This window comes from Lithobates pipiens, unplaced genomic scaffold, assembly GCF_037356315.1.
Source record: "Lithobates pipiens isolate NorthernLeopardFrog02 unplaced genomic scaffold, aLitPip1_a1.2 Scaffold_13, whole genome shotgun sequence".
NCBI lineage: Eukaryota > Metazoa > Chordata > Amphibia > Anura > Ranidae > Lithobates > Lithobates pipiens.
Window position 1 is genome coordinate 62,748,724 of NW_027507718.1, and position 27,511 is coordinate 62,776,234.

The following is a 27,511-nucleotide window of genomic DNA, read 5'->3' on the forward strand; positions in this document are numbered from 1 at the left end:
GGGAGAGCTTGGATGCAAGGAAATAGTGCCAGATGTTTGGAAGACCGAGACCTCCTAGGTTTTGCGGCCTGTGCATGAGGGAGTTACTACATCTGGGTTTTTTATTAGCCCATATAAATTTGTTTATTTCTCTTTGAAGCTTTAGAATTCTAGTTTTGGGGACGTTTATGGGGAGGGCCCTAAAGTAGTATAGAAGTTTAGGAACTATGGACATCTTAATGGCGCAGATTCTACCCAAAAAGGAGATATGGTAGGAGGACCATTTATCGAGTAGGGCACTTATGTGGGAAAATAAAGGGGGGAAGTTCACCTTATAAAGGGATTTGAAAGAGGGGGATATGTGAATGCCAAGATATCTAAATGAGCTTGTGGTCCAAGTGAATGGGAAGTTTGAGTGTAGGAGATTTAGTATGTTTTGGGGAATATTAATGGGAAGGGCTGAGCATTTGCTGATGTTGATACTTAAACCCGAGAGCTTTTGGAAGACTTTAAGTTCAGTGAGAAGATTAGGTATGGAAATAAGAGGGTCAGAAAGAAATATTAGAGCATCGTCAGCGTATAAGCTCAACTTAAAGTCATGGGGGCCCTTGGTATATCCTTTAATATTGATGTTATTTCTTAGAGCTTGAGCTAGGGGTTCTATGGCTAAGGCGAATAAGAGGGGGGATAGAGGACAGCCTTGTCTAGTGCCTCTGCTAAGAGGGAAAAATTTTGAATTAATGCCAGGTATTTTGATCCTAGTGTGTGGGGAATGATAAAGGGCATTAAAGCCATGAAGGAATTTGTCAGGGATGCCGAATTTGGGAAGAAGGAGGTTAAGGTATGACCAATCCACACTGTCGAAGGCCTTATGAATGTCGAGACTAAGAAGACAAACTGGTTTGGCATGCAGATTAGCGTCTTGTATGATGTTGGTGACAAGTCTAATATTATCAACTATTTGTCGATTAGGAATGAATCCAGTCTGGTCTATGTGAATTAGATTGTGAATTACTGCTGCAAGTCTATCTGCCAACAATCTGCCAAATATTTTTAGATCATTATTTAAAACAGATATTGGACGGAAATTTTGTGGGAGGGAGTGGTCTTTATGTGGCTTAGGGATTAAGGACATGTTGGCCAGGAGCATTTCCTCGGGGAACTGGTTACCTTGAAGAATATGATTGAAAAGGTTAGTTAATTTGGGAGCCAGGAGGGGAGTGAATTTTTTATAGTAGGAGGATGTGTAACCATCCGGGCCTGGGGCGGTGGTGGATTTAAGAGATTTAATGACTTTAGTGATTTCAGAAATCGTGAATGGGACTTTTAAAGAATTAATTTGGTCATTCGAGAGGGATGGGAGGTGTAGGTTGTTTATCCAATCAAGCGGTGGGGTTTGAGGATGGGGATTAGGGTCAGAGAGAAGATTTTTATAGAAGGCTGTGAAGATTTCCATAACCTCTTGGGGGTGAGTGACAATGTTGCCATTGTTGTCTCGCAACTTATATAAATGAGGCGGGTTAATTTCTTGTTTGAGTTTTCGTGCGAACATCGTAGATGCGGAGTTGCTATGTAGTAGGAATTTAGCTTTGGAATATCTAAGTGCCTTTTCCGTGTTTGCAAATAATATAGTGTCAAGTTGTTGGCGTTTTTCCTGAATCTGAGAGTTAATTTCTTGAGATGGTGAAAAGTGTATTTTTTGGTATAGCAGATCAAGATCCCTAGTAAGGTCTTTAATTGTAGCAAGTCTCTCTTTATTCTTGGTAGCCGCTATATGAATGAGGTGGCCTCTTAAGACTGCCTTATGTGCAGACCAAAGGGTCGTGGGAGATATGTCATCAGTAGAGTTATCTAGAAAGTAATTGTCGATATGGGTAGAGACCTTTTGGATAATAGAGGGGTCCGTTAGTAGAGAGTCATTTAATCGCCAGTTAAAAGGGGTTGGAGATAGTCCTATGTGGGTGAAATCAATCGAGACTATGTTATGATCTGACCATGGGCAGGAGTGAATATGTGCTTCGGATGAATTAGCAAGTAGGATGGGTGTGCAGTATAAGTAATCTAGTCGGGCATAACAATTGTGAGGGTAGGAATAATGAGTGTATTCTCTAATACCGATGTTGTGTGCCCTCCAAGAGTCTATCAATTGTAGGCTGTTAAGAGTTCTGTTCATAAATTTAGAAAAGGTTTTAGAGGATGGTGTTGCATTACTTCTATCCAAAGCTGGATGAGCCGTTAGATTGAAGTCTCCTGCTATAATCAAATGTGGGGAATTGAATTTTTCCAGGGTATCAAAAAATTTGTAGTAAAAAGCGTGGTGGGAATCATTGGGTGCGTATAATGAGGAAATTGTGATATGGCGATTGTTGATGGTGCCCTTAATGATGATGAAGCAGCTATCTTCGTCTTTGTATATGTTCTGAATATCAAAAATAATAGAGTTGCGGACAAAAACGGCAACCCCTCTAGTTTTGTTGTGGAATGTGGTAAAATATATTTGGCTGTAAGATTTATCAAAAAATTTTGGGTGGTTCGTGGCTGAAAAATGTGTTTTCTGCATGAGGATAATGTCTGCCTTCAGTCTTTTATAATGTTGGAAGGCTTTTTTACGTTTGTGAGGGGAATTGAATCCCTGAACGTTGTGAGAGAGTATTCTAAGGCCCATTTGGAGAGATTTTAGTGTGATATGTTAGAGGAATGTTGTCGATAGTGGTGACAAGGTGGGAGCTAAATCTCCGTTGAGAAAAGGTACGTGGGAGTATAGGAGGGGAGAATGAGACGTAATGAAAGCCCACATTTGGGGAAGAGGTGGAAATAATGGATCTTGTGAGTATGATGTGGATAGTGGGATATGAAATGCAGTCATGAGGTATCACATAAGTAAAGTTGAAAATGTACCAAAATACCAAAATAGAGTAAACAATCATAATAATTATGCATTTTTTAAACTGGGCCAAACTGGCCAAATAACAAAATAGTACAAAAACTGGAATATTCAAAATCAAAAAGGGGGTCATATGGCAAAAGGCCAAATGAACCAACAGTAAAATTTGAAGGACAAAAGTGTCCAAAACCCATCCCACAGTATCCACGAGGCACCCTCTACGGAGGAGAGGAGGCGTCATGTAACCGGGTCGGGTGTGGGGACAAACCAGCGACGGCGGATAAGCCAAGCACATAGAAAAAAGAAAAATGTAATACCATTACATAACAAGACACCCAAACCCCTCCCCCTCATCCCGTATCTTTATCAATTCTACTATTACCAAATGTCCCGAAGACATATATGGGAGGAGTAGAGGAGAGGGGGAGAGGGACAAAAAAATGAAAGAGGGGCCCAGCCCTCCCCACCACCAGACCCACGGACCATCCCACCAAAAAAAAAAAAAAATATCAAACAGTCCAAAAAAAAGAAGGAAAAGAAAAGCTGGAAAAAAAAACAAAAAAAAAAGATAAAAAAGAAAAAAGGAGGTCTATTCGGCAAGATCTAACCATGGTCAATATGTAAAACCATTATAATGGGACACAAAAAAGCCGAATCAGATCAACAGTAATTATCTTAAAAAAAAAAAAAAAAAAAAAAAAAAAAAAGGGGGGAGAAGGGGGGGAGGATCAGAGTCCATATCCTTCAGGTACGATGGTGTAAGTGACGAACTTTGGGGAGTATCAGATAACTTGATTGGAGATCTAGTGGTGACCATGGGGGAGGCGGCGAGGCTGGCGGCACTCAAATAAGGAAAGGTGTTAGTTCTGAGGAGATTGTCGCCATCTTACTTGACTCCTCTGGGGACGTCTTGAAGCTGGTGTTGACCAGATCGGCGAAGAGCGCGGGGTAGAGATAGGTCTGGCAGGAGGCTCGGGGTCAAGAAGGCCTAGCTTAACCAGGAGTTCTTTGCCTTCAATTATGTTGTAGACCGTGTAAGTTGAGCCATTATGTATTATTGACAATTTAAAGGGGAAACCCCAGCGATATCTGATTCTAGCTGTTTGTAGAATGGAGGTGACCTCTTTCATCCTGCGTCTCCTATCAAGTGTGGCTGGGGATATATCTGGGTATATCTGGATCCTGTGGCCCTCAAATACAATGTTAGGGGTATTTCGTGAGGCACGCATAATTTCTTCTTTTAGTAGAAAGTCCTTCATACACATGATAATGTCACGAGGAGGTTTGTCAGGAGTTGGTTTAGGACGAAGGGCTCTGTGGATTCTGTCATAAGTAAAAATCGAACTTTGCTTATCTGGCAGTAAATTTTGGAAGAGCTTGGAGATGTTTGGTGCGAGGTCGGTGACCGACTCTGGAATACCGCGGACTCTGATTTGAGCTTGCATAAACGCAAAGCTGTCGGCCAGGGATTCATAATCTTTCCTGAGGTCATTGTGGGAAAGAGAAAGTTCGTCATGTTTGGTTTCCAATATGTCGGTGCGGCTGCCTATGTTTGCGATCTCATGTGTGAGAGCGCTAGTTGTTTTATGCAGTTCCTGCTGTATTTTGTCTGCGAGTTTCTCATATATGGCTGTGAGGCTATTGTCTAGGTCAGCCTTAGAGAGAGGAGAGGAGTACTCACTGTGGGTGGTGTGCTGAGACAGCGCGGGGAGGCCTGTAGTCACGGAGGCACCGGCGCCATCTTGAGACTTTCTAGCCTGGGATTTCTCCATGCTGTGAAGAGGGCTTGCGGAGTGTTTAGAGCGCTTAATCCTCCGTTTTCTGTGGTTGGGCATGTGCAGGTGTATTCCGCAGGGGTGCTGGGTGATTTTCAGCCAAAAACGAGGCGAAAGGCCCTGGGAAATCCGGCTTGGCAGTCCGGGTCAGACGGAGCTGAGCTCAGAGACGTCCATCCCGCATCGCGCCGCGCATGCGCCCCCCTAACTTTAATATTTGTAGCAAAAATGTGATGATCTTTCTTTGCCAATATTACAACAGCAAACTTGCTAGCCTGAAAACTGAGATCAATATGCTGGATATGAAATTGCAGGAAATGTTTTTGAACAATCTAAGAAAGATATAAATAAATAAATAAATATATATATATATATATATATATATAAATGAAACAGGGAGTTGGTAGATAAAAAAAGATCATAACTTTGAACAGGATAAAGCAGCTTTCCAAAATGGCTATGCATATATATGGGAAAGAAATGGGTTCCTTGAGAAGGGAGAACAGATTCTCAGGTGTAGAAGTTAACTTTAGGGAGGATTTTTCCTCTGATAGTACCGAAACAATTATACTGTCAACTGAGGACCGAACACGGGGTGAAACAGGATGAAGACAGAAAAAACTACAGTTGTACCAGCGCTCAGACTTATCCCTCCCCCCCCCTTTATAGGTGCGCTGCAAACCCAAATAAACCTCCCCACCCTGTGGGTTGGAAATCAATATACAATATATGTTTGGGGTTTGCGCCTCCTTGTGTTATTCCCTCCTAAATATGAAAAAATTATGCTTATTCACTTGTAAATAATCACTCTGTGCTCTCAATAAAAAGTCATCACCCAAAATAACATCCTACTAAATCAAAAAAATAAAATAAATTATATATAGTATGAATCATGAATTCCGTGTGTCTATATATGCCACTAAATCATATTCCTTGTAATGCAATGGTAATTTCAATCGGGTTCCGCTGTCTCAATTCAATTCCCATGCATCTTCTGGTGAATAATCCACAAGTGTCACCAAAGAAAAACAAACTCGTGCCACCACCACCTTAAAGAATGGCCACTCACTAGACTTTACCATATAATGAGCCTTGGGTTCATTCAACGGATAACCAATCCTTAATCAACTCTCCTGTTAGCAATTCCTCAATATCCGCAAGATCATACAAAGGTAAATAAAACCAACATAGTGTAAAACCGTTTCACCTTTAATTAAGAAAATCTTTTAAAACGATTTTCACTCACATTTCAGTGTGTCTGTAAGCTGACACCAAGCTTATCCAGCCATAAAAAACAGCATGAAATCGGGCAAGCCAATGGTCTTCTGCATGCGGTACTCCCCTCCCTTCACTCGGTAAACCTGTTCCTGGCTATTCCTTTAAGGAAAGTATGTCTACCACAGCTTCTACGTGTTTCGCAGTTATGCGTCATCAGGAAGCTGATGAAGGATGAAGACAGAGGTTTTTCACCAGATTGAAAACCAATAGGGGTAGATAGAATAAGAAACCCCTAAAGAGTCAGGAGTATAGCCTTGCTGGTAGCCAAGTAATTAAAGAAAAGAGATGTTTTAAGCAAAAAGAAGCATTTTGGCAATTTAAACATTCCAATGTCAAGAAACCAGGGGGAATCTAGTACAGCTCAAGCTCTTGCCTGATTTTTTTTCTAGAGGTGGGTCAAAACCAGAACATATTAAAAACTGTGGGGACCAAGGGAACACAGAAAGGAAAAGAACCAAGTCAACAGTGAATCATTCCCCAAAAACCATAATACATTTAGAACAGGGGTCTCTGAACTTTTTAAAGCGGAGCTCCATCCAAAAGGGGAGGCTCCGCTTATCTGCTGCCTCCTCCCCTCTGCTGTCACATTTGGCACTTTTCGGGGGGAGGGGGGAACAGGTACCTGGTTTTGACAGGTACCCATCCCCACTCCCCATCCCCACTCCGGGAGACCTCGCCACAGCGAGATCTCACGAAAGATCCTTCCCCCACAGCCGGGCCATTCAGAAAGCTCTTTCTGCATGCGCAGTAAGGAATCGGCTGCGAACCTGCAAACCGGTACTGAGAGCCAGACTGTGGCCAGTAGGAGTTAAAAATGCCCTGGCATCAATGCCCCATCATTGGTTCAAATGGGAGGAATAGTGCCCCTTTGTTGGTGTCAATGAGAAGAATAGTGCCCTATTGATGGTGTCAGTAGGGGAAATGGTGCTCCATCATTTGCGTCAGTTGGTGGAACAATGCCCCATGAGCCAGATAAAGGCAAGCAGAGAGCCACATCCAGCATCGGGCCACAGTTTGGACACCATTGATTTAGAACAGTATCCTGAGGTTCCCCCAATTCCCTCATTAGTAGGATCGGATGTTGGGTCATTATACACATCTATACTCCTTGACAAAAGGTTATATATAATTTTAAGATTTTTAGAGGTGTTGGTTATTGCTGAATATGGCCAAGATTACGTTTTATTGTCAATCTGAATTTTCTCTTGAAGTGGTTCCATTTGATAGGTATCCATGTACATGGGACTGCAGTTGACATATCTTTTGCTCTGTCTGATGCTAACCTGTATCTGGGGGGGTGGGAACAACACATATGGTCTAGAGATGATGTCTCTATGTACCTGTGCCATATGTTATTATTATTATTTCAGGTACCTATATAGAGCTGTCAATTTACGCAGTGCTTTTACATGACAACACGTACATTCACATCAGTCCCTACCCTCAAGAAGCTTCTAAGGTCCCTAACTCGCATTCATATACTAGGGCCAATTTAGACAGAAGCCAATTAACCTAACAGCATGTCTTTGGAGTGTGGGAGGAAACCAGAGTACCCAGGGGAATCCCACGCAGGCACAGGGAGAACATGCAAACTCCAGGCAGGTAGTGTTGTGTTTGGGATTCGAACCAGCGACCCTTCTTACTGCTAGGCGAAAGTGCTATCCACCACACACCACTGTGCTTCCCTATAATATGTTGTCGTGTCACAGGTATCTTGATGAGATTTTCATCTTTTAGTCTGGTACTGATACTTTGAAGAAATTTGTTGGGAGCATTGAATATAAATGACTACAATTTAAAGTTATCCTTGAGATGAATGATGGGCCACGTCCATTGTTACAGTTAAACATATGTAAAGATAATTAAGGGAAATGGTATAACTAATTTTTTCATGAAAAAAACAACAAAATAGCAGGTAATACCATTCTTGAGGCAAGTAGTGATAATCCTATATCACTTTTAAAAAGTATCCCACATGATTAATATTTGAGGATATGCAGATATTGTAGCCAGGATAAAGATTTTCAAGATGGAGGCCTGAGCCCTGAGAAATCACTTAAAGAGGAACTGCAGTCTGCTCACATAATTTGTAATAAAAACATCTTTGCCATTCTGAAGCCTCCCTCCAACCACTTTGTATATTATTTTATATATAATGTGCTTCTGTACATGCCAAATATGCTGCAGAAATGTCCCCCCACTGAGTCTGGCTGCAACCCTTTTAAACTGCGGGCAGCTGAAGCTGCTGCCTGGTCACTTCCAGGATTTACACAGACACCCCTCCAGCTCTGCAGCTCTCATTGGCCCTCTTATGACTCCCCCCTTCCTGACAAACGCTCACAAGAGTGAGAGAGAGAGCTGTCCATGATGTTATGAGCCTAGGCTAATAACCAGACAAGAAACATGAAGTGGACTGTATAATTTACTGTTAGAAAAAAAAATGTTTTACTATCCAAAGTTTAAACAACAAGGGCAGAAGATTTAATAGATGGAAAGATGAAAAATGACTGAAGTTCCGCTTTAAATGCAGTGAAGTTATAAGAATAGGGTCTTGAGTCAGACTAATAAGAAAGCGACGGCCCTTTTATAAGTGAAATGCTGTTAAGGGGAGTGAAAGTGAAAGACACAGTGAGACTAATTAAGACTTACTGCAAGAAATCAGACATGTGTTATGCAGATACTGCAGAAATATTTGAATATTCTTGGCAATGGTAGTAGATTACCTAAAATGTGTCTCTACCAGTCCCCAAATTACATAAGATACAAAAGGGCTAGGTCCCTTAAAGACAAGTTTGTATCCAGTGAATATGATGGTGCAGAATATCACTTGTAAATACACAAGCCAAAAGTGTACTTCTTGTAAATCCGTATAGAGAGAGAATGCAGATGGATTCACCATTTTTTTTTATTTATTTATTTATTTATTTTAGGAGATGGTGATATGGTTTGAATGTGTCACTGTGTGCCTTTTTTTGACTACTGGATCTGACCACAGCATCCGCACTCTTTATTATCTGACCAAGGGATTGCATGATTGCTGTTACCATGAGCAACATATCTTATGGTTAGGTTTGGCATTCCAAACATTACATGGTGTTTCACATGGATGCTATTAGTAAATGTTGGTATATAGCAGAATATTCTTCTAATTTAGATTGTATTCTTTTGAATAAGTTTAGGATTTTTCAATGAGGGATCAAAATATGATTCGAGGCAAATTAAATATTATTCAGCATATGCATTATAACTGTAAGCTGAGCACAGCTTATCCTGATCGGTCAAGAGTTTCATCTCTCTCTATGCAGGTGACCTTCTGCTGGACATTACTATTTACATGACTTGGTATTTTTTTTTTCATGGAGTATGGTTTCAGTCTTTGGTATTCTTATGCAGATATTTACCAAGGTGATTGCGACCGATTAATTGAAGGAGGTCACTCTACCCTGCGCGGAGGATCATAAATGTACTGGATATATGTTGGATGCATTGCTCATATATTTAGGCCATACCACCTCGTAAGACGTTCCTTTACAAGTCTAGGGCCCATGCTGCAAATGGCTGACATAATTTCCTATGTAGGGCACCAGTACTATCTAAAGATGTGATGACGGTCATGGTTACACATCCGGCCAGCACTGGGTGGAAGAGTCTTCATATTGTTATCCACTCTGCACCAACGGGTTTGGTATACCATGTAGGCTTTTATGCATCACGTTTATGTGGCCAACAGCGCACAGACATCTACAGAGATATTTAGAGAACATTATGTTCAGTTGACCTGTGACTAGATTGGCAGTGTGCAAATTTGAGCATTTGGGGTGTGTGTGTGTGTGTGTGTGTGTGTGTGTGTATATGGTATGTATGTAGTTCTATATCTAGTTAAGAGAGTCTTTTGATCTCAGGTTTGATTTATTTATTTTATAAATGATAATTTTTGTTCTGTGTATTCGTGTTTATATCACATTGTGTTGATGCCTTAACCCAACTGCCAATGCATCTTTTTAACAGAGAGAATATTTATCCTGGAATACACAATACTCTACCTATGAGCTATGAAACTGACTTACAGTAAGACTATTATTGGATTTTTGCTAATCCCAGATTTCCACAGGGAGGGTTGATACCATATCTGGCTGTTACTTTCATGCTTCTGTTCAACTGTGCACACATCAGGGTTGTCACCTCTAAGCCATACTTTTTGCGCTTGCTACTGAGTCTTTAACAATCAATTTAGCAATCAAGAACAATCCTATTATAAAGGTTACACTAAAGGACAAACAAAATGTAAATTTGAAATTCAGGCAAACAGCAGAATAAGAAAAGGTAAAATATTATATATATATATTTTTTAAGAAAGGTGAAATTATATATATAATTTTTTTTTTTTTTTTATTAGTATTACAGTACAGCACAAAAGTGAGTACACCCCTCACATTGAAGTGAAAATGTCCAAATTGGGCCCAAAGTGTCAATATTTTGTGTGGCCACCATTTTTTTCCAGCACTGCCTTAACCCTCTTGGTTATGAAGTTTACCAGAGCTTCACACGTTACCACTGGAGTCCTCTTCCACTCCTCAATGATGACATCACGGAACTGGTGGATGTTAGAGACCTTGCATTCATCAACCTTCCATTTGAGGATGCCCAACAGATGCTCACTAGGGTTTAGGGCTGGAGACATGCTTGGCCAGTACATCACTTTTACCCTAAGCTTCTTTAGCAAGGCAGTGGTTGTCTTGGAGGTGCGTTTGGGGTCGTTATGTTGGAATACTGTCCCGCGACCCAGGCGCAGAAGAGAGTGGATCATGCTCTGCTTCAGTATGTCACAGTACATGTTGGCATTCATGGTTTCCTCAATGAACTGTAGCTCCCCAGTGCTGGCAGCACTCATGCAGCCCCAGACCATGACACTCCCACCACCATGCTTGACTGTCTTTATACTGTTGGTGTACTTTGTATTCCTCACCTGGTTGCCGCTACACATGCTTAACACCATCTGAAACAAATAAGTTTATCTTGGTCTCATCAGACCACAGGACATGGCTCCAGTAATCCATTTCTAATAGAGAAGAGAGCCAAGCCACTCCAGGTGAGAACAATCCTTGAACTTCAACCTTCTGATGCCGGTCCAGTCCGCAAACTGGATAAAGAACAATTGCAACAGGAAAAGGTTTACCGCACTCACAGGGGTGAAGAAAAAGTAATCACTTTATTGAAGATAAAAATCCATCAAAACAACGTCAGACATCCATGCAGACCTGGCAAAGATTAACACGTTTCACAAGCTTCACACCTGTGAGTGCGGTCAACCTTTTCCTGTTCCAGTTGTTCCTGTAATCCATGTCCTTAGTCTGCTTGTCTTCAGAAAACTGTTTGCGGGCTCTCTTGTGCATCATCTTTAGAAGAGGCTTCCTTCTGGGACAACGGCCACGCAGACAAATTTTATGCAGCGTGCCGCGTATGGTCTGAGCACTGACAGGCTGACCCCCCCACCCCTTCGACCACTGCAGCAAAGCAGGCAGCACTCATACCTCTATTTCCTAAAGACCACCTCTGGATATGATGCTAAGCACGCACACTCAACTTCTTTGGTTGACCATGGCAAGGCCTGTGCTGAGTGGAGCCTGTCCTGTTAAACTGCTGCATGGTCTTGCCCACCGTGTTTGCAGCTGATTTTCAGGGTCTTGGCAATCCTCTTATAGCCTATGCCATTTTTATGTAGCGCAACACCTATTTTTTCAGATACTCAGAGAGTTATTTTCCATGAGGTGCCATGTTGAACTTCCAGTAACCAGTATGTGAGAGAGAGAGATAACACCAAATTTAACACCCCCATTTACACCTGAGACCTTGTAATACTAACGAGTCACATGACACCGGGGAAGGAAAATGGTAAATTGGGCCCAATGTGGACATTTTCACTTAGGGGTGTATTCACTTTTGTTGCTAGCAGTTTAGACATTAATGGCTGTGTGTTGCGTTATTTTGAGGGGACAGCAAATTTAGACTGTATATATACAAGCTGTACACTTACTAATTTACATTGTAGCAAGATGTAATTTCTTCAGTGTTGTCACATGAAAATATATAATAAAATATTTTCAAAAATGCGAGGGGTGTACTCACTTTTGTGAGATACTTGGGAGCAAGCTGGAGATGTGGACTGCTAGACTATGTGTAAGATCAGTGATTCATCTCCAGCAGTCCCAAACAACTACTACACAGTAACAAATACTATCCAAACACCAACACTCACTTCTTGCCTTGTTGAAGGTCCCTACTTAATGCTCCATTGCTTTTTTTTATTAGTATATCATTTTCTATTAGTATATTATTTTAAATATTTTAAATATTTTTAAATAATTTTAACCATTTCGGTATATATATATTGTGGCAGCAGGCAGGTAAAGTCACCTGGTTGTATCCAGGATGGTAAATATGTGTGTCCTAGATTCAGGCTTTATGCAGACTTTTACAATTAGAGGGGAAGAGTTAATGAGCCCAGCTGAAGTAAGTGGGCTCATTAAGACCTCTACAAAAAACCCCAGCATGCTTAGGGAGATGCTCCATCCTGGAACCAGTTTTGTGTGTATAGACTGGGGAGTCTGAGATCTGTTCTGTGCGGTGAGTTAACGCCTGTGTGGCAAAACCCTACAATAGAGAAAGGGACTGGGGCAGCACAAGGCTGCACCCAGTTGTTAGACAGGGAGTCTACGTGTGTAGTTAGAGGTCAAGCTGACCAGGATTTATTTTCTTGTTTTATTTTGTTTGGCTGTTATATGTATCACTGCATGTAGCCTAAATAAACTGGATCTTTTGTTTTTTGAACCTACACCGCTGTCTGCTGTGCCTGACTTTGTGTTGTGAACCCATCCAGGGGGTCACACACACCCGCTGCCGAGCTAACCCCTCACAGTTGGTGGAGAATTTTGGCACTTTTTTTTTTTGTTAAGGCCAGCATGGAGGAAATACTGAGACAGCTGGCTCTAGCAAATGCAAACCAGCAACAAGCAAATGCAAATCAGCAGCAAACAAATGCAGGTTTACAAAAGAGCCTTGCAGCCCAGCAGCAGATAAATGCAACTTTGCAGCAGAGTTTGGAAAATCAGCAGAAGGCTCACCAGCAGAGTTTGGAAGCTCAGCAACAAGCCCAGCAGCGATCTGAAGCCCGCTTCATAGACCTGTTGCAGAAGCAAGAGCAGAATTTTCAACAGAAAATAGAGACATTAATACAGCAACGTCCGCAGACCAATGAAGCAAGTGGTTACAATAATACCGCATCCTTTGGTGTGAGCCGTTTACTGACAAAAATGACTGGAGAGGATGATCCGGAGGTGTTTTTGACCACATTTGAAAGGACTGCTGAAAGGGAAAAGTGGCCTAAGGAGCAATGGGCTGGACTGGTGGCCCCTCTGTTAACTGGGGAATCGCAGAAAGCTTATTATGACCTAGAGCCTGACCAAGCAAAAGACTATGTGGTGCTAAAAGCAGAAATATTGGCACGGCTGGGTGTCACCCTGGCCGTCCGGGCTCAGCGTGTGCATAACTGGACTTTTCAGGTTGGAAAACCTCCCAGGTCTCAAATGTATGATCTCATTCACCTGAGCAGGAAGTGGCTGCAGCCAGAGACTTTGACTGCACCAAACATTGTGGAACGTGTGGTTATGGATCGTTTCCTGAGAGCTCTTCCTACTGCCATCCAAAAATGGGTAAGCCATGGAGACCCAGAAAATGCAGATAAACTTGTGGATCTGGTTGAGAGGTACTTGGCTACAGAGAACCTGACCACCTCTTCCAGGGACTCACGGACTTTCCCCCCTAAGACCAGATCATCCCCAGTGACGGGTAAGATGACTCCAAGGGGTGAGGGTGGAGAGAGTGAGAGGGTGGGAGTTCTACCTAAGGTCTGGCGGGAGCAGCCCAGGAAGCCCATGCTGCAAGAGGCAGCGAAAAAGATTATTTGCTACCGCTGCCGGCAAGAGGGACATATTGCAGCCAATTGCCCAGTTGTGGATGAGCCTATGCAATGTGACTTTATAAGGGAGAGACGTCAGTCGCTGTTTGCGACAGTTGCATGCACTGCCATTCGGGGACCTGAGAGACATTTATGTAAAATGTGTATTAATGGTAGGCATGTTGATGTGTTGCTAGATTCAGGTAGCCTGGTAACATTGATAAAAGCTGAATTAGTTACTACAGAGGTCTCTGGGAAGAACAGGGTGGCTGTTATTTGTGTGCATGGGGACACCCGAGAGTATCCTGTAACTTCAGTGTTTTTTGAGACCCCCAAAGGTAACCTCTCTCATCAGGTGGGGTTAGTGTCTCACTTACCACATGATGCTATTGTGGGAAGGGATTTTCCAAAATTCTGGGAACTCTGGGATTGTCCTGAGCCCCCCACTGGTGCCCCTATAGACCAGGAAGATGACCAGAATTCCTCTGGGAGTGGTGAGGACTCTCCTGAATTTCCCTTGTCGGTATTGGCGGGGGAAACTCGAGAAACTGGGGAGGAGTCAACATCCTCAGTTGAAAACATGCCGTCTGTGGAGTTTTCGGACCTTGAGGTTCACAGGGAAAATTTTGCCACAGAACAGTTAAAAGACCCCACCCTAATAAAGGCACGGGAAAATGTGGTGAAAATAGATGGCGAGTTAGTGAACCCAGATAAGACTTGCACTTACCCGTACTTCACTGTGGAAAGGGACCTGCTGTATCGAGTGGCTCAAAGGGCAGAAGAAACCATTGAGCAACTTGTGGTGCCCAAACCTTACAGGAAGTTGGTGTTAGAATTGGCCCATGGGCACATTCTGGGAGGTCATCTGGGGACCGAAAAAACCAGAGAGAGGGTACTGCAGAGATTCTATTGGCCTGGGGTCATGAAGGAAACAGAAAATTATTGTTCCTCCTGCCCTGTGTGTCAGAAGTCGGCACCTATGCCACATTTCCGTAACCCGCTGGTACCTCTTCCTATCATTGAGGTCCCCTTTGAAAGGATCGCAATGGATTTGGTAGGTCCGATAATGAAGTCCGCTAGGGGGCATCAGTACATTTTGGTTATATTGGACTATGCCACCCGTTATCCGGAAGCAATTCCTCTTCGAAATACCTCGGCCAAAACCATAGCCAAAGAGCTATCTCTTGTTTTTAGCCGCGTGGGTATTTGTAAGGAACTGCTTACGGACCAAGGTACACCCTTTATGTCCCGGGTTATGAAAGAATTATGCAAGTTGTACAAAGTGAAGCAATTGCGTACATCTGTGTATCACCCCCAAACAGATGGGTTGGTTGAAAGATTCAACAAAACCCTAAAACAAATGTTAAAGAAGGTGGTGGATAGAGATGGAAAGAATTGGGATTGTCTAATACCCTATCTGATGTTTGCCATTAGGGAGGTACCCCAATCCTCTACGGGTTTCTCACCCTTCGAGTTGCTCTATGGGAGACACCCAAGAGGGCTGCTGGATATCGCCAAGGAAACTTGGGAAAATGAGAGTTCTCCTCACAGGAGTGTGATTGAGCATGTTGCCCTGATGCAAGATAGAATTGCACAGGTAATGCCAATTGTAAAGGAACATTTAACCCAAGCGCAGTTAGCACAGCAGAGAGTGTACAACCGTGGGGCCAAGACACGTACTTTTTCCCCGGGGGATAGGGTCTTGGTGCTAGTCCCTACGGTTGAAAGCAAATTTCTGGCCAAATGGCAAGGTCCATATGAAGTAATTGAAAAAATTAGTGAGGTGAACTACAGGGTTAGACAGCCAGGAAGGCGAAAGCCGGAGCAGATCTATCACGTCAATCTGCTGAAAGCCTGGAGGGATAGGGAATCCCTAGTCGCAGAGACTTTGTCACAAGTACAGCCTGATTGCTTAGTTCCTGAGGTTGGAATAGCAGACACCTTATCGAAAGCCCAACAACAGGAGGTTAAAGAGTTTGTACTTCGTAACAAAGAGATTTTCTCTGAGCTTCCGGGACAAACATCTGGCGTAGAGCATGACATTATCACCCCACCAGGAGAAAGGTTAAAACTAAAACCTTATAGAATACCAGAGGCCCGACGGGAGGCAATACGTGGGGAGGTTCAAAGGATGTTGGATTTGGGTGTGATAGAGGAGTCCCAGAGTGACTGGTCCAGTCCTATCGTACTAGTGCCCAAACCTGATGGGAGCTGGCGGTTTTGTAACGATTTTCGACAATTAAATAAAGTTACAAAATTTGACACCTACCCCATGCCGCGTATAGTTGAGTTGATTGACCGGCTGGGAACAGCCCGATATATGACAACTCTTGATCTCACCAAAGGGTATTGGCAAATTCCCCTGGCCGAGTCGGCCAAGGAGAAAACTGCGTTTGTAACCCCAGATGGGGCATTCCAATATAAGAGAATGCCGTTTGGGTTACAGAATGCACCGGCAACATTCCAGCGGAAAATGGATAAGATTCTGAGGCCCCATCAGAAATATGCTGCAGCTTACCTGGATGATGTGATTATCCATAGCACAGACTGGGTCTCACATTTGCCAAAAGTACAAGCAGTCCTAGACTCTATCCGGGAAGCTGGGTTTACGGCCAATCCAAAGAAGTGTACCATTGGACAGGAGGAGGCCAAATATCTTGGGTACACTATTGGGAGGGGGGTGATAAAACCCCAAGTCAATAAAGTCGAGGCCATACAGAGTTGGCCACGTCCCAACAGCAAGAAACAGGTACGAGCCTTTCTGGGAATCGCTGGCTATTATCGACGATTCATTCCCCATTTTGCTTCTCAGGCTGTGCCCCTCACCAACCTGACAAAAGGGAAAGAGTCGGTTATGGATAAATGGTCCCCAGAGGCTGAGGAAGCATTTCAGTCCTTAAAAACAGCCTTATGTAGCCAGCCAGTGTTGTACTCACCAGACTTCTCTAAGGACTTTGTTGTACAAACTGATGCATCAGACGTTGGGTTAGGAGCAGTGTTATCCCAGGTCTGGAACGGGGAAGAGCACCCAGTCATTTACCTCAGCAGGAAGTTAAAGTCCCATGAGGTAAATTACTCCACGATTGAGAAGGAATGTTTAGCAGTGAAGTGGGCTCTAGATTCCCTTCGGTACTATCTGCTAGGTAGGCACTTTGACCTGGTGACTGATCACGCTCCTTTAAAGTGGACGGCTCAGAACAAGGAGACCAATAGAAGGGTAAATAGGTGGTTCCTGGCCCTACAGGAATTTAACTTTACAGTTAAGCATCGCCCTGGTGTTAAAATGGGGAATGTGGATGCTTTGTCTCGGATACATGCGTGTCTGACTGCTGGTGTTACAACCCCAAGGTTGAAACAAGAGGGGGGGGGTATGTGGCAGCAGGCAGGTAAAGTCACCTGGTTGTATCCAGGATGGTAAATATGTGTGTCCTAGATTCAGGCTTTATGCAGACTTTTACAATTAGAGGGGAAGAGTTAATGAGCCCAGCTGAAGTAAGTGGGCTCATTAAGACCTCTACAAAAAACCCCAGCATGCTTAGGGAGATGCTCCATCCTGGAACCAGTTTTGTGTGTATAGACTGGGGAGTCTGAGATCTGTTCTGTGCGGTGAGTTAACGCCTGTGTGGCAAACCCCTACAATAGAGACAGGGACTGGGGCAGCACAAGGCTGCACCCAGTTGTTAGACAGGGAGTCTACGTGTGTAGTTAGAGGTCTAGCTGACCAGGATTTATTTTCTTGTTTTATTTTGTTTGGCTGTTATATGTATCACTGCATGTAGCCTAAATAAACCGGATCTTTTGTTTTTTGAACCTACACCGCTGTCTGCTGTGCCTGACTTTGTGTTGTGAACCCATCCAGGGGGTCACACACACCCGCTGCCGAGCTAACCCCTCACAATATATATATATATATATATATATATATATATATATATATATAGATACCCTATTATAGAGACTTTCTGGTTCATAAAGACATCTTTTGCTTGGTCCTAAAGTTCAGAGCGCCCTTACAAACTGTATCTGACTTGCTTAGAGTTATACAAATTTGGGGTCGATTGTTTTTTCAGGGCCGATACCAATTTTTCAGCTGCCTTTCAGGCCGATAGCCAATATCATGTAATATATCAATATCAGGGGCGATATTCTGTAGATTTAAACTTTTTATTTTTTACACTTTCCTTTTAAATGTATTTTTTTTTTAATCACTGTTATTACTGTGACAAGGAATGTTAACATCCCTTGTGACAGTAATAGGCAGTGAAAGGTAATCTTTATGGACTCTTCTGCACGTGAAAGTATTCAAAACATCAAGAACTGTATTCATGAATACGTTCTATTTTTTTTAAACTGGCACCTTTAGGATGGCAGTAATCTAGAAGTAATGGCATGACATTGCTTCTGGGTCACTAGATCCGAGACCCGAACAAAGCCGATCTGGCTTTGCTTGGGTCTTCGGCCAGCCGGTGGACGAGATGGCTGGTTGCTCTGGCCACCCAGTGGGATTGGAGACCTGGGCAGAGTGGAGGGGGACGTCCCCTCCCGCTGCTTGTAATAACAGCCGAGCCGCATCGGTTGTTATTACAAGAAAGCTGACCATCCGCACTAAAGAGCGGTACCGGGTGATGCATGCATCAGCCCCGTATAATGCCTTGAAGCAACATCGGTAACATCGGTAAGTTTGTGACCTATACCGATGCTCGGTTGACCCCTAATACAAATAGTTGTTCAGATGGTTGACAACACACTTATGGTTTACTCTATTAAGTAGGGTGCTTTGATACAATCTATGGCAGGGGTATTGAATTAAAATTCACGGAGTTCTGATGAGCAAAATTTTTCCAGCAGAGGTTGGATTTGCATATGTTTGCGATGATCAATATCCGTCACATCACAGCCTCCCTCATTTTATATCAAAACTGTAGTATTCTTACATCAGCCCCCCTGCACATCACAATACCCCCCATCCCCTTACATCACAGTACCCCACTTCAAATCAGTTTACCCTTCACAGGAGTGTCGCCAGCCATCCTTCAAATCACCCCCACCCCCTTCACAGAATTGTCCTCAGCCCCCCTTCACAATAGTGTTCTGAACTCCCTTTCACATAAAACGTCCCCTTTATTCACAGCAGTGTCCCCAACCTCGCTCCACATCACCCCCCTTCCCCCATCACCATGTCCTCTACCGTCTTCACATCACATTCCCACAGCTATGTCCTCTCTCCTGGTTCGCATTACCCCCCCAAGCTACGCCCTTGCCCCCCTTCACAGCCATGTACTCTGTCCCACTTCATATTACACATGTACATAATATAACTGGGTACTAATATTTATAGATAAAGTTGATCCGGGGAAAATCCGATTGACTATTGGGGGATCAGGAAGGAATTTTTTCCCCCGCTTTAGCAAATTGGATCATGCTCTGCTGGGGTTTTTCGCCTTCCTCTGGATCAACTGTGGGTATAGAATTGGGTATATGGGATTGTATGATATTTTTTTTGTGGTTGAACTGGATGGACTTGTATCTTTTCAACCTGACTAACTATGTAACTATGTACACCACTCCCCAGCCATGCTGTAGCCCGCATCACCCTCTCCTCAAAGTCATGTCCTCTGTCCGCCCCATTACATTACCTATCTTTATATGGTTATCCAGGATGGAGGATGGAAGGGAAAGCAGCATTGGACAGAGGGCGGGAGTGGGAGCTGCTAGAGTTACCTTTTCAAGTTTACCAGCAGGTAATTGGTTGCCAAGATGCAGGGCGGTCCTAGCAACCAATCACCAGCTTATTAAAATGAAAAGTTTAAGTGATTCTAAAGGATATTTTTTTTTACTTAGATAACAAACACCAATGGCTTTGCACTGAGAAGCCCCAAGACTCCTTTTCTTAAGTCCCTTGCTGGTGCTCCTGGCACCTACTCTAGTTTGAGTGGCATTTGTGTGGGCTCGCTCCCAAGCCCTGCTGCCTGTGTATAAAGACAGAAACAGTGGGGCTAGGCCCCACCCTACCCTACCCCCTGCTTGCTTGTCATAGGATTTGATTGACAGCTGCGGGAGACAATCTGCCCATTGAGGGAGAGAGCTGAGAGAAAAAAAAATAAACTATGAACAAAAATTCCCAGCTCACTTACCAGCCAGCCTGCAACAAACCAAATTACCCTAACAGTTCTAGTTAAAACCAAGGGGTTTAGTTTGCACACATTTGCAAATACATGCGTAAGCTGAGAGAGAGCGTGAGCTATTTTATGAAGGCTTGGTATTTTAGTAGTGAAAACATGCGGCTGCGGTGTCCTTAAGTTCCCAGCTGACAGCTGAAATAAAAAAATAAAAATAAAGAAAATAATAAATCAGAAAAAAAACTCTGCATTGACGCCCCCAACCCCCCCCCCCCCCCCATTATGTGAAGGAGTACAGAATAACCCTACTCATTTACAAAAAAAATAAAAATAAATGTTTATAAAAAAAGACGGTCTGACAAGTCCTTTATTTAAAAAAAAAAAAGTCCGGGGGGGTGTAGCTCTCTTTTTGAGATGATTAATGTTGGATTTACACCAGGGAGCATGACATGTTGGGTATCAATTTACTCTGCGTAACATTATCTTTCACAATATTAAAAAAAACTTTACCGTTGTCTTATTTAATTTGAAAAAAAACTATTTTTTCCAAAAAAAGTGACTTTGTAAGACCGCTGTGCATATACGGTGTGACAGAAAGTATTGCAACGACCATCATTTTATTCTCTAGGGTGTTCGGGAAAAAAATGTTTATGTTTTTTTTCTAGCAAAGCATGTTTTTTCTATAAAGTAATTTATAGATACACATCTAAAAAAAGAGGCTTGATCAGGCTTAACAACCAGCTATACACTGGTTGTTAAGGACACTAGCGGGCTGCTAGCTAAGAAAAAAAAAACGTTGGAAACCGATGCTTAGCAGCGGTTAACAGCTTTTTTTCTGATGGAAAAATACTCCAAAAACATTTTTTTTCTTCTCCTAGATGCTGAAGCTTAAAAAAATTCTAAAAGCCTAAAGCAGTGTGCATGGACACATAGGATAATGTAGTTTTTAGGATTAGAAAAAAAAAAATGCTAGTGTGCATGGAGCCTGAAGGTTCAGAAATTCCACGTATTTCGGTTACTTTATTTCTGTGTCAAGAAGTTAGAATTAGATGACTTTAGAAATCCTCTCCAGGATATAGTCAATCCATAGCAAGAAATATTATAGAATATAGCTGAATACTGTTGAATTCAAAATTTTGTTTAACTGCATGGATTGAGCACTACTATAAACATAGATGCCACTAACCTGATTTGTCTACAGAGGTCAGGAAGTGAAAGATCTAATCATGTTGCTCTCTTACTTCCTCATTGCCTGAAGATTGGATTAAGCCCAGCAACGGACAAGAAGAACCCTAGTCAATCTTTTGCCGAAGAAGAAGTGTTAACACCTGTTGTCGAGTACAAAGGTTAAAGCGGAACAAGGTGTTGTTATGCTGCTGCATTACTCCTTGCCCATGTAGGTCAGTGCTGTAATCCACACAAACAAGCTTGGCGCACGGGCTAGAATTCCCCGAAGGTAGGAGAATATAATCACAAATTGGACATTGTGTTGCTTGTTTCTTTTAGAAATAGATCGGAGAATTCTGTCTATTTTTCCCCAACTGTCAATCTGTATGTTTTTCATTCATGTGATATAATTCATTAAAAAGGGAAGTAAGACAATTGCTAACATTTATGAGAAGAGCCGGGGAGAAAAAAAAAGAAAAGAAAACAATTGCTGCTAAGGAAATTACACTTATTTAAACTTGGCTGATTTTGCTTGTAATGACGCAGTGTAGACAGCTTTTCATAAGCCTCTTTCAAGCTAAAATAATCACACGTAATTATATAATATAATATATATTAGATTAGATTGTAAGCTCTTCTGAGCAGGGCCCTCTTAATCCTCTTGTATTTTATTGTATGGTAACTGTATTGTCTCCTTTTATATTGTAAAGCGCTGCATAAATTGTTGGTGCTATATAAATCCTGAATAATAATAATAATATAATATATAATAATTATACTGCTTCTACCTTTATACCAACTGCAAATCCAATATCTAAGATTTTGAGTTTATATATGTGGGAACTTTTAGCGCTTAACTTGTTTGTGTCTGTAATTGGTATTCGTTTTAGTATTAGTCATTTAAGGTTGGATTCGCACCTATGCATTTTTAGTGCTTTTTGCATTTTGCAGATTTGCTCTACATAACGTGTTCCATAGGAAACCATGTTAAATGGGCTGTAGTGCAAATCTGCAAAATGCACTAAAAATGCATAGGTGTGAATCCAGCCTTAGCTTACACGATCCATAATGGTTGTAAATACAAACTTAAAAATCGTTGTTTTTTTGGCTGGAGCTACACTTAAAAAAAAAAAAAAATGTACCTATCCCGACTTACATACAGATTCAACTTAAAAACAAATCTACAGACCAGATCTTGTTTGTAACCCCCGGGACCGCCTGTATACAGTATCTGATCAATACTTTTATGTTAAACATATATACAATACTATGTATTTTCTTCACAAAGTCTGTGAATGATGCATACAAGTGTGACTGTATTTATTGCAAAGATTCATGTTAACACACTTGCGTGACTTGTATGACCAATTATTATGTTATAATCACACTACCTTATAAGGTACATTCTAAACGAAAAGCACGGACTCTCCTATATCCTCATAAATCTGCCTATTCATGAACAGAACACTGCATACTGTTCATACGCAGATGACAGTAGTGTAAAGTTCATACTATATAGTGCAACAAAGAATAACGCTGCTGTAAAATTATAGTACGGTAATAATAATATATACAGTAACGCTCATTAAAGGAGCGTAGCTTGTCTATATTGCAACAGTATAACCAGAAAATGAAAACTCATCTATTGTGATTAGTCTAGCATGTCTATTTAACTTGCGAACACCTCTATCTTGGATAAAATGACGACAATCAGGAATGTTTGAATTATATTGCCCACATACATGGCAATTTTTTAAGTAGCTTTAAAATCACCAAACTGACAGACTAAAGCCTCGTACACACGACCAGATTTTAGGACGAGAATTGTGTGATGTCAGGCTGTTCGGCGGAAAATCCGACCGTTGGTACGCTCTATCGGACAGCTGTTGTCGGATTTTCCGATCATGTGTACACAAGTCCGTCAGACAAAAGTCCAAAGTACAAACATGCATGCTCGGAAGCAAGGACGAGCTGGAAGCGATTGGTCTTGTAAACTAGCGTTCATAATGGAGAATGAACCACTTGCCACCCACCATATAGCAAAATGATGGTTTCAATATCCTGACTGGACGTCACATGATGTCCCGCAGGATAACAGCCACCGCGGCGATCGGGTGTGTAGTGTGTCAGTCTGACACACTGCAACAATTTCTGATGGAGACTCTTTACCCCATGATCAGCCGTGCCCAATCACGCGTGATCACAGTGTAAACAGGAAGAGCCGTTGAGCAGCTTTTCGTGTCAGACGTGAGTAGAGCCGATCGGCCGCTCCTCTCACAGGGGGGTCTGTGCTGAGCTTGATTACCCCCCCCAGGATGCCAACACTGGACCACCAGGGATGTCACCACCAGGTATGCCAACCTAGACCACTAAGGGATGCCAATCAGTGCCCACAATGGATGCCAATCAGTGCCCAAAATGGGCATCACTGATTGACCCCCTCCTCATTGGAGCGCTGAGCTGTGGAGGGGGTGGAGCAACTGTCTCAGTCTCTCAGTGGCTCGCTGAGAGGCTGAAGCGGGTGTCGGTCCAGGGATCTGGGTGGATTCTGACTCCATGGTAGTGAAGACACAGAGCCTGGACCAACACTGTGACGTCAGCATACAGCGGATTTCAGCCTGCTGTCTGCTGAAAACGCGTCACAGGAGTGCTGAACGAACTGCACTCCTGTGATCCACAGGAGAAGTACAGCCAAATGAGCTTTGGCTGTGCTTCTCCTTTAAATTTCCTTTCCTTTAGATGTAAAGAGTGCCCCCTTGTCCTCTGTTCTGACCTTAAAGTGAATAATTCAACAACAAGTTCAATATATGGACCATTTATGTATTTATACACGTTGATCACATCCCCCTTAACCTCTTCTTCTCCAGAGAGAATAAATTCAGTTCCTATAATCTCTCCTCATAGCTGAGCTCCTCCATGCCTCTTATCAGTTTGGTTGCTCTTCTCTGCACTTTCTCCAGTTCCCCGATATTCTTTTTGAGAACCGGTGCCCAAAACTGAACTGCATATTCCAAATGAGTTGTTACTAATGATTTGTACAGGGGCAAAATGATCTCTCTTTCTGGAGTCTAAGGCCCCTTTCACACAGGAGGATAGAATTCAGCTTTTAGCTGCGGATAGATGAGATTATCTACCGCACCTAAACTCACACAATGCTTTCCTATGGCCCCAGTCACACACTGCGTTTAGTGTTGGTTTGTTGAGGTTAGAAAAAATAAATTTGACTGCTTCTAGAACCGATTTAGTGCAGCCATCTGTACATAACCGCAGGCAATCGCAGTGTACTATTTCGCCTGCGGATAGCAGCAGCAAAAAGGAAAGAAAAACAACAGGAAGCACATCAGAAATGGCAAGAATGTTCCACCGCAGCTAAACGCAGCCGCATGTAAATGCGCCTAATCACAATGTACAACTGCATGTGATTGCTGCACCTGGAATCTTGGAAATTCAAAATAACAAAACATGCTTTTAACAGCAGCAGAACAGCCGTCCATGTGAAAGAGACCTAATATTTATGGAGTCGAGTTCAGGTGGGCGTTAATTTGATTAATTTGCAGGGATGTATTCTCATTTCCTGTTTTGGCTAAGGGACTGGAAGTGAAGGTAAATCTCTGCAATGGGACACTGATGTTGAAAAAAATGAATCTGACAGGGCTTATACCCCTCTCTTACGCTATCCAAAATTAAAAAAAATTCTACTTCTGCTACTTTAAAGCGGAAGTAAACCCATTCATAAAACAGCTTCATGTCCAGCACGTGTCGGAAATGTAACACTCCCATTGGTTGTGCGCTCAACCAAACTGTGAAGCCATCCAATGATCACATGTGCAGCATCATGGCAGTTATACAGAGGCAAAGATGGCAGCTTCCTTGGCTGAAAACGATAGGGAGGTTTACACTTTAAGCTTTGACAATAAAACCTGGAAGCGGATTGGTTTCTATGCAGATCTTCACCAAATTTTGCACTCTGCAGTTTTAGTAAATCCCCTCCCAGGTGGCTCTCTGGGCATCTGAAAACACCCTGAATATGATACTGGCATATTTTCAGCCTCTCACTATATGTGTTGATGAGGCTTAATAGTTTTATGTTTTATGTGTTTTATGTGTTCTTTGTTTTGAAACCAAAATGTTACAAATGTACCATTAATAGTATGCTGTTCATTCCAGGAAATAAAGATGCATATGATAATTCTACTTTTGATGATGTGCGGAAGTATGTATGCCGATTCTGATTGCGTGAACAAGGTAAGAACTAACTTTTAAGTCAAAGATATATATTTAACTTGACCGGATAGCATAGACTTGGGATTTATTATGTTCCTTTATGTTCTTTTGTTTTTTCTGAACACACTTGTTCTGTTTTATATATTACACTCCTTTTCAATAACCTTGCTCGTACACAAAAAAATTTTTTTTAAAGCGCATCTCCACCCAAAAAGAGAACTCCGCTTATTTGCCACCTCCCCCCCTCCACTGCCACATTTTGGGGGGGGCATGGCGAGATCACCCTGGAGGTCAGCTCACCTCCTCCTTTGCCCGCTGCCGGGCCATTCAGATAGCGCAGCACGCATGCGCAGTAGGGAACCGGCTGTGAAGGTTTCCCTTACAAGCAATGGCGGTGGCTGCACCCAAAAGCCGATGGAAAAATCGGCTGGGGTGAAGGCACCGCAGGATCCAGCGACAGGTAAGGCTCCTAATATTATGTGGATAAAACCTGATTTTTTTTTTATGTCATAATGTAGAGTATAAGATTTTCCTATCATTTGAGCCCAGTGTTGCCACAAAGCGCTAATCCAGCTCTGAGCAATCCTCTTTTAATTGTTCAGTGAGATAAATCTTGACAAACAGAGAAAAACTTCGTCATATCTTCCCCCTTTGCTGTGAGTGACAGGTGATTTACATATCTCGTACACTAGCCTAAGAGACATGTATTATTTTTTAATTCCCTCCCACTCCTTTCTTCTGCTGCTCTGCCAGGATTGGATGTTCTATACCTCAGCATAATTGGGCATGCTGAAGTCATATGGTTACTTTCCTGTCTTTTCACTGGATGTTAGAGATCATAGCAGAAGTTCAGTGTAAGAAATACACAGGAGAAAATGTATAATGACAAGGGGGAGTGTAGAGGTGGGCGGAGAGTCTACTGACATCACAACTCCACCCACCAAGCTCCAGACAACAGACCCACCCACACAATATGCAGTTTTTCAGGTCTCATAATAGACAGACGGGAGACATTTGACATGTAAAGATACATGCAGGAGGCATGTATATCCTTATAGATAACCCCTATGGCAGTAGTTTAGAAAGGATGACATTGGGTTTACATTCACTTTAATTTTTTCGGAAGGAGCCTAGAGCTCCTTTTTAAAGTTACAATTCTGGCCAATTCACGCGGAATAAAAGATAAAGAAACACAAATTGAGAAACAATCAATAGATATAAACAACTGCAGTTACAGTATAAATTACAGCTGTATAATTAATCATTAAAAAAAAAGCGATCTTGATTCAACCTCCACCTTGATCTTAACTGGCATTATTCGATTCTATGTAAATAGTACAGAGCTAGAGCTGTCAAAAAAAAAAAAAAAAAGCTGGCAAAGGTTTATCAACATTCCTCAGCGCATTTCTTTTAGAAAGATCAAAGGGATAAACTTCAGTCTGTAAATGAGGTCAGTTTAACCACTTGTGGCAGCAGGCAGGTAAAGTCACCTGGTTGTATCCAGGATGGTAAATATGTGTGTCCTAGATTCAGGCTTTATGCAGACTTTTACAATTAGAGGGGAAGAGTTAATGAGCCCAGCTGAAGTAAGTGGGCTCATTAAGGCCTCTACAAAAAACCCCAGCATGCATAGGGAGATGCTCCATCCTGGAACCAGTTTTGTGTGTATAGACTGGGGAGTCTGAGATCTGTTCTGTGCGGTGAGTTAACGCCTGTGTGGCAAACCCCTACAATAGAGACAGGGACTGGGGCAGCACAAGGCTGTACCCAGTTGTTAGACAGGGAGTCTACGTGTGTAGTTAGAGGTCAAGCTGACCAGGATTTATTTTCTTGTTTTATTTTGTTTGGCTGTTATATGTATCACTGCATGGAGCATAAATAAACTGGATCTTTTGTTTTTTGAACCTACACCGCTGTCTGCTGTGCCTGACTTTGTGTTGTGAACCCATCCAGGGGGTCACACACACCCGCTGCCGAGCTAACCCCTCACAGTTGGTGGAGAATGCGGGCACTTTTTTTTTGTTAAGGCCAGCATGGAGGAGATACTGAGACAGCTGGCTCTAGCAAATGCAAACCAGCAACAAGCAAAAGCAAATCAGCAGCAAACAAATGCAGGTTTGCAAAAGAGCCT

At 42.4% G+C, this 27,511-nt stretch overlaps 2 protein-coding genes across 2 annotated transcripts in view; one reads left to right on the forward strand and one right to left on the reverse strand.

The window, feature by feature from the left end:
• IFT74 (intraflagellar transport 74) overlaps positions 1 to 27,511 on the reverse strand; it is a 176,534-nt gene that overhangs the window by 82,991 nt on the left and 66,032 nt on the right. The window lies entirely within an intron of this gene.
• LRRC19 (leucine rich repeat containing 19) overlaps positions 21,251 to 27,511 on the forward strand; it is a 36,841-nt gene continuing 30,580 nt past the window's right edge. Inside the window, exons 1-2 of the mRNA XM_077475148.1 lie at positions 21,251 to 21,445; positions 25,324 to 25,401. Of these exons, the coding sequence (XP_077331274.1) occupies positions 25,333 to 25,401 (69 nt within the window). The 5' untranslated portion in view covers positions 21,251 to 21,445; positions 25,324 to 25,332. The remainder of the gene's footprint in view (positions 21,446 to 25,323; positions 25,402 to 27,511) is intronic.